The sequence below is a fragment of the Lutjanus erythropterus genome, chromosome 17 (genome assembly GCF_056507025.1).
Source record: "Lutjanus erythropterus isolate fLutEry1 chromosome 17, fLutEry1.hap2, whole genome shotgun sequence".
NCBI lineage: Eukaryota > Metazoa > Chordata > Actinopteri > Lutjaniformes > Lutjanidae > Lutjanus > Lutjanus erythropterus.
In genome coordinates, this window is record NC_139333.1 from 3,592,731 (window position 1) to 3,607,687 (window position 14,957).

The 14,957-nt window shown below is 39.1% G+C and overlaps 1 protein-coding gene across 2 annotated transcripts in view; it reads left to right on the plus strand.

Annotated features, from left to right (window-relative positions):
• ca10a (carbonic anhydrase 10 (inactive)a) overlaps window positions 1–14,957 on the plus strand; it is a 344,554-nt gene that overhangs the window by 37,433 nt on the left and 292,164 nt on the right. For both annotated transcript variants that reach the window (XM_084740822.1, XM_084740821.1), the window contains one exon: window positions 5,625–5,699. In XM_084740822.1, coding sequence (XP_084596948.1) covers window positions 5,625–5,699 — 75 coding nt within the window. The remainder of the gene's footprint in view (window positions 1–5,624; window positions 5,700–14,957) is intronic.

Consider the following 14,957-nt stretch of genomic DNA (forward strand, 5'->3'; position numbering starts at 1 on the left):
CTTGCATAAATGGGTAATTCATATATTTGCACACATTTTTCAATTTCATTTTCCTCGTAATATATTTTGTTGTAATTAGTGCTGCTGTTCGGCTGCTGCAGCAGCTCAGTTTTTCCCACAGGGATCATGAAAGGTTCAATTTACCTCACAGAATTTATCATTGTAGTATCTCAGCAGCAATTTGTCGAAAACTGATGGTGATAAAATTGTTCCACATTCACTCTAATTAGACTGAAATAACGGGGATAGCGGGCATATCAATCCAGAAAGGGTGTTTTATTCTTTGTTTTTGTGTGTGTGTGTGTCGGGAACGGCAGCTGTGTTATTATAGCCTCCATCACAGTGCACATGTGCAGAATGTGAGTAAGAGAGAGGGAGAATTGTATCTGTATTGTTGTCAGGAGCTTGTAAGAGGATCATGTCCACAGGCCTCCAAATCTCCTTTATATTATTACTTACAGTAGCTGGAATCCCAAGGGCTCTCACTTACACACACTGCAGTACCACCCATACAACACACATACACCCAATAACACTGTATGCTATTGTTCTCCTTGACCACTCATTATAATTCTTGCTGCTGAGCTTTTATTTCATAAAACACAATGAAAACATCCAGTAGCTGATGAAGTGCTTCACCATCATCACAGTATATTTACTACTCAGCAGTAAGCTTAGCTATACTGTATGTAAATGTAACTGTACACAACAGAATAGAAAAATATTGGCCGTGCTGTTTAGCTGTGAGTGTTCGATAAATTACCATAAAGACAATAACAATGGAAGCAAAGAAGTACAAAGTCACAGAAAAAAAGGGTCATAACTGAGTACAAATACATTGTTACTGTACTCAAGTAGAGTTTTCAGGTATCTGTATTTAAGTTTTTATTTTTCTGATCACTTTTTACTCCCTACATTTTAACACAAATATCTTCCCTGCTGGAACTGTTACCTCCATGACCAGATTTCAGATAAGCGGTTGAAGATGGATGGATGGATATCTGTACTTTCTACTCCTTACATTTCCAAAACAGTCTTGTTGCCTTAGTTTTAATGTATTTAAGGGGAGTTATTGATTATTTTTATTCTGCTGGACTTTGTGCCCCATTCCTAACATCAAGACCGACTTCAACCTAAATGGATGGGACCATAAAACATACAAAAGATGGTATCTTGGAGTATCCATCACTGCATATCACACAAGACAAACGTAACGAGACGAAAACAATGTAACAAGATCAAGCACGATGTAAAAGACACAAGATGTAGCAAGACGATAAAGATTTAACGAGACTAAAAACAATGCCAAAAGATGAGAAAGACACAACAAGACAAGAGAAACTATGTAAAAGACATACCAAGACAAAAAAGATGTAACAAGATAAAAACAACATAACAAAACAAAAAAGAAGCAAAAACCTGGAAAATGACATAAATAAAAAAATATAACAAAACAAGAGAGACGTGACAAGACTAAAAATAACACAACAAGTTGTAAACGACGCACTAAGATGGAAAACCATGTGAAAGACATAAGACAAAAATCTCATAACAAGACAAAACATGGTGTAAGAGATGTAAAAAGACATCCCAAGACTGAATCTGACTTAACAAAACAAAAGATGAAAGAAGAAGAAAAACAACCTGAAGGACATAACAAGACAAAAAAGCGGCATTAAAATGAAAAACAACATAACAAAAATGTAATAAGACGAAAAAACGCATCAAGATGCAACAGACGTAACAAGATGAAACACACAGACAGAAAGAAAGACTTGACTGCAGAGAAAAGATGAGGTTCAGTAAGCTTTGCACAGAAACAGTACGTAGAAATGTCCTTCAGCGGACAACTTTTTTACTTTTACACTTTGAGTACATTTCAGAACCTGAACTTTTTCACTTTAACTTGAGTAAAGACCTTAAATCAGTACTTCTGCTTTTTTTACACAAGTACTGTACTTCAACTTGGGGGCAGAATGTGTGTACTTTTGCCACCTCTGTTTATTAACCTAGGGTTATCCTAACCCAAGGCCTATGTGGTAAACACTACATTTCTACTAAACCCTAGGTCAAAGGTCCGTTAGAACACCTACTAATGTTTATGTTCTTGAATGAAGCGTGACTACTCTTTAACAGTGTTTAGCCCCGTTTCACACTGGCGCCTTTTAGCCCAGGTTTATTCGACTTTCAACCCTGCTTCGTAGCACGGCCAGCAAGCCCCAAGGCTAAGTCAGCCCGGGGCTAAGGTTCTTAGAATGCATTTAGTCCTGGGCTGGGCTTAGTGCAGTGAGAAAGTCTGAGTCGTGCCTCACCTTGGTTATGACTAGTTTTGTTTGGTTATGTTGGTCTTTTGGTATCGCTTCTTTATCAGCAGCAGCGTTGTGCATTGTGGCACCACTGAGCATGACATTAAATGCAGTTACTTTTTAGGTAACAAGTAGTGTAAGAGACAACAATTTGATTCCAGTTACGGAACTGTGTACTGATCTGCTGCTTCAACATTTTGGGTGGCTGGGCTAGTTTGCTGTCTCACCAGAAGTTAAACTGGGGGGGTGATTAATTTTAGCCTCTGTGCAAATTTGCAGTCATGCAGCCTACTTTTCTCTTGCATTCTGTCATGAATGAAGCACAAATCTGCACTGTCGCCTCCAGCTGTTTATTTCTCTACCAACTGGGGTCTGATAACAATAGAATGATAATAGGTCTCCCACTTACAGCCAGCTTTGGTGGAAACAAGCTCAAAAAGAAAGAAAGAAAGAAAGAAAAAAGAAAAACTGGGACAGGATACAGCAGACTGGTAACTAATTTTTCAAGTAAACAAAACCCGGTGACAGTATGTACTTGTAAACACCGGAATGACAAGTCTTTCAGGTCTGCCACAGCTCGTGGGAGCTCAGTGGCGACAAGCTCCAAAAAATACCAAAAAAAAAAAAAAAAAAAAGTTATTTTAGCTAACTGCTGGTCTGGTCAGCAAGCGCCAACCTAGAGATTGCAAATAAAGCTATCTGAGTCATAGAAACAATCAAGATAGATATGTTGCAGATATGCTCAACAAATTAGCTCATCAAAGACCATCCAACCACAGGAACAGGACACAACAGACTGAATATAAAGCACACATTTCACAAGGAGCAGCTGGGGTTTGTTCAGCTTCTCTTGAGTTCTTCTGGAGTGTGGTGTGAAATTGCTGGGGCTAAGCTAGCTGCAGAGTTGGTAGTGTTAGTCAGTAACCTAATCCAAGTATTATAGTAATGTAACCTGACTTACTGATCCTTTACTTTTGAATTACTTTAGTATCAAATATGGTGAAATTGTTTAGCCCAACATAATGTTTTATGTTCACTGTAGGTTAATTAATCGCTTGCCCAGCTGTTCCTTGTCCGCATTTGTTATGTTTGAATGCATGTTTAGATTAATAGTGGTAATTATGAGTTAACATAAGTAGTTGTTCTGTAATGCTAGCCATTGGTCTGTGTAGCTGATGTTAGCAGTTGGTTTGTGTAGGCACTGTTAGCAGTCTAACATACTAAGCGGTTATTCTATGTAGCCAAAGTTAGTGGTTGCTCTGTGTTGCTAACATTAGCGGTTGGTCTGACCTGTAAATGTTTATTTAAATTAGATGATGAGTTAAAATGGTTTGTAAAACTGTAATCCTGCTAATCATCCCCATTTTCACTAAATGTATCTGTAACCTGATTACGTCTTTTTTTCTGTAACTATGATGCAATCCAGTTACATTTCTGGTATCCTAATTATGTAATCCTGTTACATGTAATCCAATACTCCCCAAGCCTGGCTAGCTGTTAATGTTAAAACCTCCATACTGTAGACTGGGTGAACATTGTTCATTGTTTTCAATATGGACGATGTTTATGTGGAGGTGGCAGCTTCGGAGTGCTTGAAAGGCACCTTTGAGGGAGCTGGTGAGTGATTGACAGTAATGTAATAGTAATGTACCAAATTAATTGTGCTGTAATTAATTTGCTTCAGTAATTAAAGTAATATGCTTCTTAAATTAGTAATAGGTAATGAATAATTGGCTACTGTTCAGCAGAGCAGGGTTACAATGGTTCAGGTTTAAACTGGTTCACCAGATAGTAGGGTTGTCATGATATCAGAATTTTAAACTTTGTTAAATGTTTCAGGGCTTTCGGTGTAGCCAGGATGTCCTTTCTATGCACTGCTCACAGTCCAAATAGCAATTTAGGATGCAAAAATTGATTTGGAGGTTAATTGATTAAAAAAAACCAAACAACTTACTTGGTGGAAAAATGATGGTGTGTTTCTCCGGGTCAGATTACAGGGACCATGCAAAGATATTGCTTTCTGCACCAAAAAGCAAAAGTTTTGAAGAAAGTGTTTTTCATTTTGAGAAACAACTAATAAGAGACTCAAATCATCTCCGGCAGGTTCTGTTTTTATGATAATAACTACACGCAAGCATCACAATGAATTTTACAGTAGCATGGTGTCTGGTGTGTTACACAGAGCAATTTTAACACTGGATCAATCATATTCGGTTCTTTAAAGAGGTTAAAAAAAGGAACAGGAGGGAGTGATTCGGATTTTGTTTCTTTAGTCTTCCACTTTGTGTAAAATTGACTCTCTAAAAACTTTATAAGTGATCCTGTGTTGCAGTTTGTGAGTTTTGTCAGGGTCCAGCAGCGCCGGGCAGGGGGCCAGCTTCCCTCTAATGGTTCGGAAAGACCGACTCACTGCTCCTGCTTGGTTGGCCGATGCATTGATTTAGGCGCACTCCAATCAAAGGTGGTGTTTACTTCAAGTTCATTTATCATCAAAAAGGGAGAAACAATTTATCATTTTGAGAAACAAGTCAACAAACAGGATCCTTCTTTCTTCTTTTTTTTTTTGCTGGGAGGCCAACTGCTGTTTTTCCCCCCATTTTCAGCTCATGGCAGCGGAGATTGCCCTCAGAGAAAATAGCCTTTTCTGGACCATGTCCAGCCGGCCCACCCCTCTGAAATTGAACCTGCTCTCCAGTGTTACTGCGGCAGGGCTGTATGGAGGGGATAGCGAGGGGGAGGAGGGTTGTTCGGCCACCTCAACTTCCATTAAAGACAAGCAAGCAGGGCAACCTCGAGACCCTCGATTAAGCCCCGCTTTGCGCGTTGGGTGAATGAACAGGAAAGGGAAAAAAAGTTGAGGTGTAAAAAGCAATATCCCGAAGGCTCGCTGGGTAATTCTCGGTCACAACTCTTTCTCCATTCTGAGACCTTTACTGAGTCACCTCAATTATACTGTACCACCCTGCTTTAATCTGGGGCTTTCTTCCACAGCTCACACAACACGACAGAATGCATTTCCATACTAACGCCAAGGGAGTCATCGCATCACACAAGGGACTTCGCTTGTGTTGGACCGAAACGAGAGTTTTGAATTGGAGGCCTGTTTGCTCAGAGCCCATCTCTAGGGAGTCTATTTGCTGAGGCCTTTTGCTGAGAAGGGTTAGGGGGCGTCTGGAAGTGATGAGGGTGGTAGGGAAAAACAAAACAAAAAACGCAGCGTTTCTGAACACGGCCAGGACCGTGCTTTTTTGCTTTCTTGTCTGAATTTTTCAGATCGAAGTGATTGATGTTCCTGTGTTTCTTCTCCTTACCTCACAGCACAGCCGAATCCACCGAAAATTCACGAAGGATGGTGGGCGTACAAGGAGGTGGTGCAGGGGAGCTTTGTTCCAGGTAAGCCTCAAAACTGTGCGCAGCACTTTGATGCATGGAAGGTTCCCACGGAATACTGATTTTCCTGAATACACCTTAACCACACTGTGTGCTTGATCCTGAAGTCAGAGCTTATTACATATTTAAGATAACATCGGGCCACCTTGCCATTGGCAATGGTTTCATTTTTTCATTCCGACAAGACCTCTTCGCCCTTCCCACACAGATGACGCTTTTTCCACTGATTGATTGACGGCGGCTCACTGTTCCTTCCAACCTTTTCCATCTTGTTGTGTATCTGCATGTCAGGCCAATTATTTTCCGGAGATTGTGTTTTTCTGCTGAGCTGAGGTGCTTTTGATAAAGCCTGCAGGTGGCTGTGTGTATGAGTGTGTCTACCTGAGCTGGTGTCTATGCTTATGAGGACTAAATGTCTTTGTGTGTATAGAACAGAAAACTCAAACAGAGGACATTCTGCTGGTACTCACTTGTGGAAGGTTAACTTTAAGGAGGAAGGTGGGGAAGGTAATTTCTAGTATCAAGTGATAATGAGATGTAGAGGTTCGGGTTAGGGTTGACTTTCTCTAGATCGAGACAATATTTTAAGATAATGTAAGGTCAACCCTACCATTAAATTGAAAATTAAACCCTGCTTGCACCCCAGACGTGCAAATTGAAAATTACACAAAGGTGTGTGAATATCAGTGGCACATATTGCCCTGATTTTTTGCTAGATTTTGAAACTAAAATGCCAATTTCACTGCAGAGATCTAACTAACCGGCTGCAATCTCAAGATGTAGTCACGATTAACATTTATTCTGATTGTTTACAAGCCAGTGCCATCACTAGCCAGATGTCTGTACAAATGTAGCACAAAACACCGGAAGCACAATTTCACCAAAATTTCCACAAAATCTGCAAGAGAAGATGTAAATTAATGCGAGTTTCCATCCACAACTGCTGTGCGAGCACTAGGAGCCGATTTGTTGAAATAAACAGTTGGCGGCTCTTAATTCTCCAGTCGGGTGTCATCAAACCAAAGCAGGAGAAGAGGCACAACAAGATGATGTCATGTAATTAATGATGGAGATGTGTCATCATTTTTTTGATTTCCCATATTAAGTTTAAGGAAGGTTACAGTCTCCCCATCTTCTAATCTGTCCAGTGTAGCTTCCGCCATGATTTATTCAAGGCTGTTTTCATCGTACTGTTTCATTTTGAGTATATTTATATTACGGCTGAATGACAAAAAAATAAAAAAGGCGATTTTTCTTATTTTGGCTAATATTGCAATTGCTACATGATTTGCAATATTTGAGGGAATTATATTTTTTTTATATCATTCTCAATTTCTTTGGAAAACATATTGCAATGATTATAGTGTGATTTTTGCATGGATCTGTACCAAAAAATTATGTTTTCTCACGTTGAAAGGGCCATGTTTGGGCCAGGACATCTTCGCAGGACAAGAATATTTAATTTAAAATGGTATTGTGACACAATTTTTTACTGAATCAGAGTGAGAAATCCTTAATTGATCCCAGGGGGGAATTGTTTGCTTTACAGTTGCTCCCATTCAACAACAGAAGAATATATAAGCACATAGAAAATATAAGACTAGGAATAGAAATCCTAAGTATGTAAAAATATGCAAAAAGAAAATATGTGCATTATGCTATAAAAAATATAAACAACAAATATACAACAGATTTACACCTAAACAGCATAAAACACCAATAAGGCTATAGATGGGGGATAAGTGTGTTTATAAGTATTATAAATAAGAGTACAGGCTGGTTTCAATGCACAGTATACATAGCTAAATGTCATAATGATGCCACTGTAAACAGTGTATTGCACTGTTAAATTATTATTATTCCACAGATTATTAAACAGTTTCATTACTGCACAAATAACCATATTGTTAGTTAAGTATTGAACATATAAAGGTATTAATTAAATATAAATAATAATTAGCTTCTGGGGAACATATGATGCGTCTTCAGTGATTTGAAAATTGTAGTCAGCCATATTGAGATTTCGATAAACTGATGAATACACTGATAACCTAAATGGAGTGACGTTTGAATTTCACCCACGGGTACCTGACCCGGTGCATGACTGAAGCGGGCGTACAAATGCAGGACTTAAATGCCACAGTCTGGGGTGCGCTCCTAAAGTTCTGCTACAGAAGTGCTTTAGTTAAGGTAAGGAAATATCATCTTTTGGGTAGGTTTAGACAACAAAGGCACTTTGGATGAGGGTTAGGGAAAGATCATCATTTTAGTCAAATATTGATAAAAAAAAATTCTCAGGTCTCAGGTTTGGATTGTGAATAACACTGCAGTCAATACAGATGGACAGACAAATTACATATGTTGTCAGTCATACTTTTTACTGAGATACATTCAGTATTTTGCAACTTGTTGTGTATGTTAATTCACTTTATTTTCCTTCTTATATTAATGTAAATGTATGTTGGTTAAAGAATGCATTCGCTGTTTCAAAGTTGTACAGAAACACAATCTCAAGGAGATAGAGCTGGTATCAGAACAACCCTAACAGATGTTAGACTTGTGTCAAAAACTAGCATTTCCCTGTTGACTGTCATGCAGCCCAGTCTTTGTGGAGCAGCAGAGCTAGCCAGTCATAAGGTACTTCCACATTGCTTGAATATTCAGCCACGTTGTTCCCACTGCCCAACTTTGTGAATCGGGGTGGTAATATGTGTTTTGACATTTCCAAGTGAATCCATCCAAATGAGGGCTGAGGATAAAACTTGGCACATTGCGGTGAGGTTAGGGGAAAAGGCCTCTGGGAATAAAAGATGTAGATAGATGTTGTCTGTATACAGTGAATGTCTGTTTCCAAAAGCAAACACTGAGGCTTCCCCTGCATGTCCAGGCATACATAAATAAGTGCCTGTTTGTCCTTCCCTCTGGCACCAACCACTTGGCGGTTTGCTGCTCCGTTTATATCTCGGCTATCTCTTCTAGCAGTTCTCCACGGCGCACTTGCTTTACTAACCGCCGTACAACAGCTGGAGCAGTTAAACACTATTCATGATCCTCCCGTGGCCGTGCGGAGAATTCCCAACCCTAGTTACCTTGTTCTGCAGCCAGCAGGATTTCATAGCAGGGGCATAAAAGGGAAAGGAAGAGTTTTCACTGCAAATGAAGTCCACTTTAATGATGCACAGAGAGATAATGTTGATGGAACATATTCTTGTTGTACTTGATCAAGTTGGACTGTGAAGCTTTCATTGAAAACTGAACATCAAGTGGGACATGTCACTCAAAAAGTACTACAACACTTGTTCATTTCAGAGTTCTCATATACTCCCTTAGAGCAAGAATCCATTGCAGTGTATGGCAAGTCTTAAAACCTAGACTGGATATGTTTTTCTAGTCATAGTTCTTCAAAATAACTTACTGGAATATCTTTTCATTTTGGTCATCTGGAATTAAAATTATGACTAGTAATAATTGAATTGCAGGTGTCTGAAGTGGGAGTTTTTCCCCAGAATTCTATTGCAAACATCCAAAATGTTCATTTTAGTTTTCAAAAATGCAACTGATAGTTAAGTTAAAAGCCCAATACACGTGAAGGTGACATTTGTTCTAGGAACATTGTTGTTGATATCAGAAATGATAACTGTGGATAGGACCAATGTCACTGTGGATCACTGAAATGTTCTTTTTGACTAGGAGGATATTAATTATCAATTCTAGCTATTAAAGTTTCTATGAAACAGCTAGCAGACTGCTTGTTACTTCTGCGTTGTAAAGCAGGAAGCTAGGGATGGGCTTGCCATGGACACTGATTGCCTAGTGTGGAGTCCTGCATAGTTTTTCTGCATCTGTTTGAGACAGGAAATGCCCGATTTTAGCAATGTTATGGAAAGGTAAGGTGAAAATAGGCAGTCCTTGAGGTTTGTTTTATGTGAGAGTTAGAGGACATGATAATGAGGAAAACTCCGAGATTCCTTACGGTGGAGCCGGAGGTCAGGTCAATGCCATGTAGAGGAACTATATCTTTAGATAATGAGTTTCAGAGATGCTCAGGGTGGAGTATAAAGACCTCAGCTGAACCCAGCAGCAGAAGGTTTTGTGTCTCTAAGATATGCTTGAAGTTTAGCTAGCTGATTGGTTTCCTCTGGCTTGATAGATATAATTGAGTATCATCTGTATAGCACTGGAATATTTTGTTGAAACAGTTGAAATGTTTACTGTTTCCCAGTAATGTTTCCTAAAGGAAACATATATAGAGTCAATAGTAGTGGTCATAGAACAGACCCTTGTGGAACTTCATGACTTTGGTGTGCATAAAAGATTCATCGATAACATGTACAAACCAAGATTGACCTGATAAATAGGACAGTTTAGAGAGGCTCCTTTAATGCCAATTAAAAGTTTGAGTCTCAGTGATATGATATCGCGGTCAGTGGTGTCAAATGCTGCGCTAAGATCTGGCAAAATTAGCACAGAGACAAGTCCGTTGTCAGAAGCAAGTAGGAGATCAGTTGTAACTTTCATTGGTGATGTTTCTGTGCCGTGATGGGTTCTAAATTGGCGATTGGCGACTGCTTTCTCAAGAATCTTAGAGAGAAAGGGTAGATCATATATACTGTAGGTCTGTAGTTGACCGAAATATCTAGATTGAGAGTGAGTTTTTAAAGAAGGGGCTTAATTACAGCTACTTTACTTGAGATATTATGTTCATAAAAATAGGAGGACCTAAAAACATAATGCCTCTGTCTACCATTCAGTATATTTATATATCACAAATTTAGTTTTGTCTAGTTGTAGATATCTTGAAATACAATCTCAACTAGAAAGAATGTTGTTGTGGATATCTTTTTACCATTCTGACTAGTTAGAATAGAGTTTTGACAAGGAGAACTACTATGATGGATATCTAAAGTATAACTACAGATAAGAGTGCAGTGCAATTAAATGTTAAAACAGCTTGACATATAGAGTGAGTGTTATATAACTTTCCCCCGTCTACACTTCAGCTATTTCATATATTGCTTATTAGAGATGATCAGTGTAACAGTTCAGGAGATGGCTGTCGGGTGCAGTTATCATCTGACAGTTACAGAGGTTCTTAACAACAGTTGCGACTTATGTGTTTGACTGGCAGACAAAATAATACTGTAGAAATTGAAATGCAATGATTCCCCTCCCTCGCTGGGAAAAGCAATGATCTGTCTGTACTGTGAGGCTCCTCTCAGCTCCGGTACAGCAGTGCAGTGCTGCCAGAGCCCTGAGAGCTGCTCCAGCTGCTTTTCACCTCTTAATGGCCCATTCCTCTTCCCCGGAACGTCTCGCGGCTGAGGTCCGACATCTTGGAACATTTGCACCCCCCAAGGTTAGCAAAGCAAATGTAATCACGTTCTCGGGCCTTTGTCACCGCGGCTGACCTTTGGAGTACTGCTTATCCTTTCTGAACCCACTCATTTAGTTTTAAATTTGCTAAAGGTCACATATAACTCTAAGCGCGGCGCCGATCTCCCCTTTACTCTCACCTCCTCTTCCTCAGCTGTGCGGTCAGGGTTAAAAGGTATTCAATGTGTCATCACTTCCACTCGCTGTTGTGCCTCCTTCTACGGCGCGAACGTGTCCGACTGAGTTATTTACTCCGCTGCTAGCTCTTAGAATTGCATATTAGTTCCATCATTTCTCTGTAATTTATTGGAAGCACACAGGACACGTGTGATTTATCTAATTTATGCGCTCATTACTTTGTGTCTGGTGTATGGTTTTATAATTCTACTGAACTTTAATTAACGTTGCAGCGCCAATACACAAAGAAATTATCTAATTTTCCCAAACTTACAACTGCCTGCTGTGTCGTAAAAGACTGTTTAAACCTATTATAATGTCAAAGGACCAAAAATAGAATGAAGAAACAGAGCTCGCATTCAAGCAGGCTAATAAGCTGCCACTGTAATACCCAGAGGTATTTGATGAAACAATATTAATAATACTGATAATAACTATTGTTTTTTTTAGAATGTGAATAGTAGAAATAATAATGATGATGTACTTTTGAAAAAAAATCACTTTCATTAATTGCTATAGGTCAGTCTGTCTGTAATGACATCAAACATGTGACACAAGCAGGCCATCATAACTGTATTACAGAAGAAGCATGAGCATAAAAAAATCTATATTAAACAGACATACAGAAAATAAAAATTAGATGATGTTTTCACTTCACTATAATAGAACTAAACTCTGCCTTAATTGCAGTGTTTCTAAATAAGTGCATTTCATGCATACCAGTACTTTGAGGCAGCTTCTTAGAGTTTTTACAGCAGACGTGGGTAAAATGCAGCCCTCTGAAAGGTTTCATGTGGCCTTCAAGGTCATTGTGGAAATACCAAAAATTAAAAGTCTAGCAAAGGCAGTCAGTAGCATTTTGCTTACCATTAAACCATTATCAGACCTTTATTTTGAAAGGGGTCAGTGCTGTGTTCACGGGTAACAATAATTAACTGTATCTTTTATAATGAACTGTGACTTTATTCTCTCAGTGCTGCACATCCATGTTGTTTATGTTGTTCTTCCATTTTTGCTGCTATTGTCATTGCAACCTGTATGCAGCATGCATGCTACACTGTAAACCAACAAGTTTTGGACATTAGCAACAAAATATTTGCCCACAATTCATCACATGGAAATTCAGAAAGGGCGTTCAACAGTAGAGGTGCCCTATATAGGCTGCTGTGTCTGCAGCAGCCTGATCAATTTCTCATGTTTTCATGTTCACTGGAAAAAAAACTATTAAAATCGTTATGATGTGATATTTATTGAGGTCTGTACCAAATAAACATGTTTTCGTTCATCTGGAGAACAGAAATTTTAGGCCAGCTCATCTATGCAGCACCACGGTACCTCATTATAATGCTGTTTTCCTTTCTTTTTAAATATTTTTTGGGCTTTTTGCATCCCCTTAATGATAGGACAGTTGAAGATAAGACAGGAAAGCAAAGGGCCATAGGTGGGACTCACAGCTGCTGCAGAGGACTCACAGCCTCAGTGCATGTGGGCAAACGCTCTACCAGCTGAGCTACACAGGCCACCATAATTCTATTTTCTCACACAATTTTCCTTTTTGCAATTTGGTTCTGCGTTTTGGATATTGCACTCGGCCACATTGCAATTTTATTGGGATTAACTGTGCAGCCTGAGGCCGATCCCAGCCCGTCCTCACCAGGAAAAAACGAGTGTCTTGGTTGGCGAGCAGCTTATTATGACTCATATTTATGTTTCTAATGGGAGAAGGAAGTGCCGCGTGACTTGGATAGGTTGTCCAACAGGTGCTCTTTAGTGAGGCGGGTAAAAAGTCCAAAAAGATTCAGGAAATATTGCTTGAGTTTTGCAGACAACCACAGCAAAATAAGTAAACTAAGGCACTCCATTTTGGTGAAATGACACTTTTATTTTTCAAGCAAGGGCGAACAAACAGACCTACATGTATCGCCTCTTCATCAGGGTCTGACAAACACATAATCAGCCTGAATTAAATGCCGGTGTTCTGTCAATTTATGCTACCTTGTTGAAAAAATGCTACCAAAGCACAAATCAATAGCAGAGTAACCCTAACCCTCTACCCAGATAATGGCTGGATGGGTAGCACATATTGACAGAACACTCTCCAGTAGTAATATATGTCATTTTGGGAGTCATTTGCAACCTATTCTGTATGTGAGGATGTGTTGGGCTGTCATTCTGGATCAGTGTCAGCCATATGAAGCCTGATCTATTTTCTGTCCCTCTGCATCTATTCAGCAACGTTCTGCAGATGTATCACAACTCTAAAGTGCTGCTGTTGTGATTTAACACTGCATTTGAACTTAAATATTGATGTTAAAGCAGGTTAAAGAGATGCTGTCCAAACCGTCAAAGGAACGCGTTGATGCAGGTTATATTTTTTTAATGCTGAGACGTTCAGTGGATTTTATTTTCTCACCCCTGCTTTGTATTGCTGAACCCATTTTGAGTTGTTTTCACCGCCAAGTGAAAGTTTAATAGCCTGCACACATTGACTCTGGAATAGATGAAAACAGCAAAAGTCCTCTGTACAGTGAGACGATGCTAGGTAATGCAGAATCGTTAAGACGAAGCATGAGTCATGGAACCCATATTTTTGGTCGGTTGGTTGAAAAGACCCCAGCTCTCCTCATGCGCTTTTATCAATCTCGTAAACTCTCAATCTCTTAAAGAATCAAAATGATGGATGTTTGGAAAAAATCGCTAAAATTGACCTGGGTATTTATTTTTATGAACTATCTCAGCACTGTGTTATATATGCTATTGAGCCACTTCTAGTGCTGGAGACAGAAAGATTGATTCACAGATGAGGGGCCTCTGAGCGCCTCAGGCTGTGTGCATATATGTGCTTTTCTTAAAGAAATGATATTGTCACATTTATGAATGTTTGCCTACTGCGGATGGCAGTATGTACAACAGGAGAAGTGGGTCTGACTGTATTTAGATGAGAGTGCAGCAGGGAGGACTGCTTGTTAATGTGATTTTAGACTCTTTCTTATACCTCGCTTCCTTTGCCTGCTGGGAATTCTTTATTAGTTTTGAATCTCAATTCAAAGTCTTTCTTGTCACCTTCTACTGTCTACAACCAGAGATGGGAAGTAACTGAGTACCAGCACTTTGTTACCGTATTTAAGAAGATGTTTCAGGTAGCTGTACTTGAGTATTTATTTTTCAGACAACTTTTGACTTTTATGATCTACATTTTAACACAAATATCTGTACTTTCTACTCCTTACATTTTCAAAAAGGGGTTGTTACTTTAGTTACTTACTGTTTCAACTGTTACTTTTAGTTGTACTTAGATTTAACAGGATGAAAAACTAACAAAATTAAAATAGACGTGACGACACTAAAACCTACGTAAAAGATGTAAGAAGTTGAATCAGTACTTCTACTTTTTGTCTTTTTCCACAAGTATCTGTACTTCTACTTGAGTACAGAACCTGTGTACTTTTGCCATCTCTGGTAGCAAGCCTGGGCTGTAGCCAGGATTTTAGAAATACTGATGCCTTGAGTCCAAGTACTAGACACATTTTTGATGAATGGTTGTTATCAACAATAACCTCGGGAACAAATACATTGTTTTTTTCTGGGACTGGTTCACAAACAAAGCCATCATGTGTTTCACCAGTTGAATGCTTGAAATGTTGGATTAGCATTAGCAGTAATTCAATACAGCTTGGATATGGCTGTGAACACTAAACAAAGTGGCTGTTA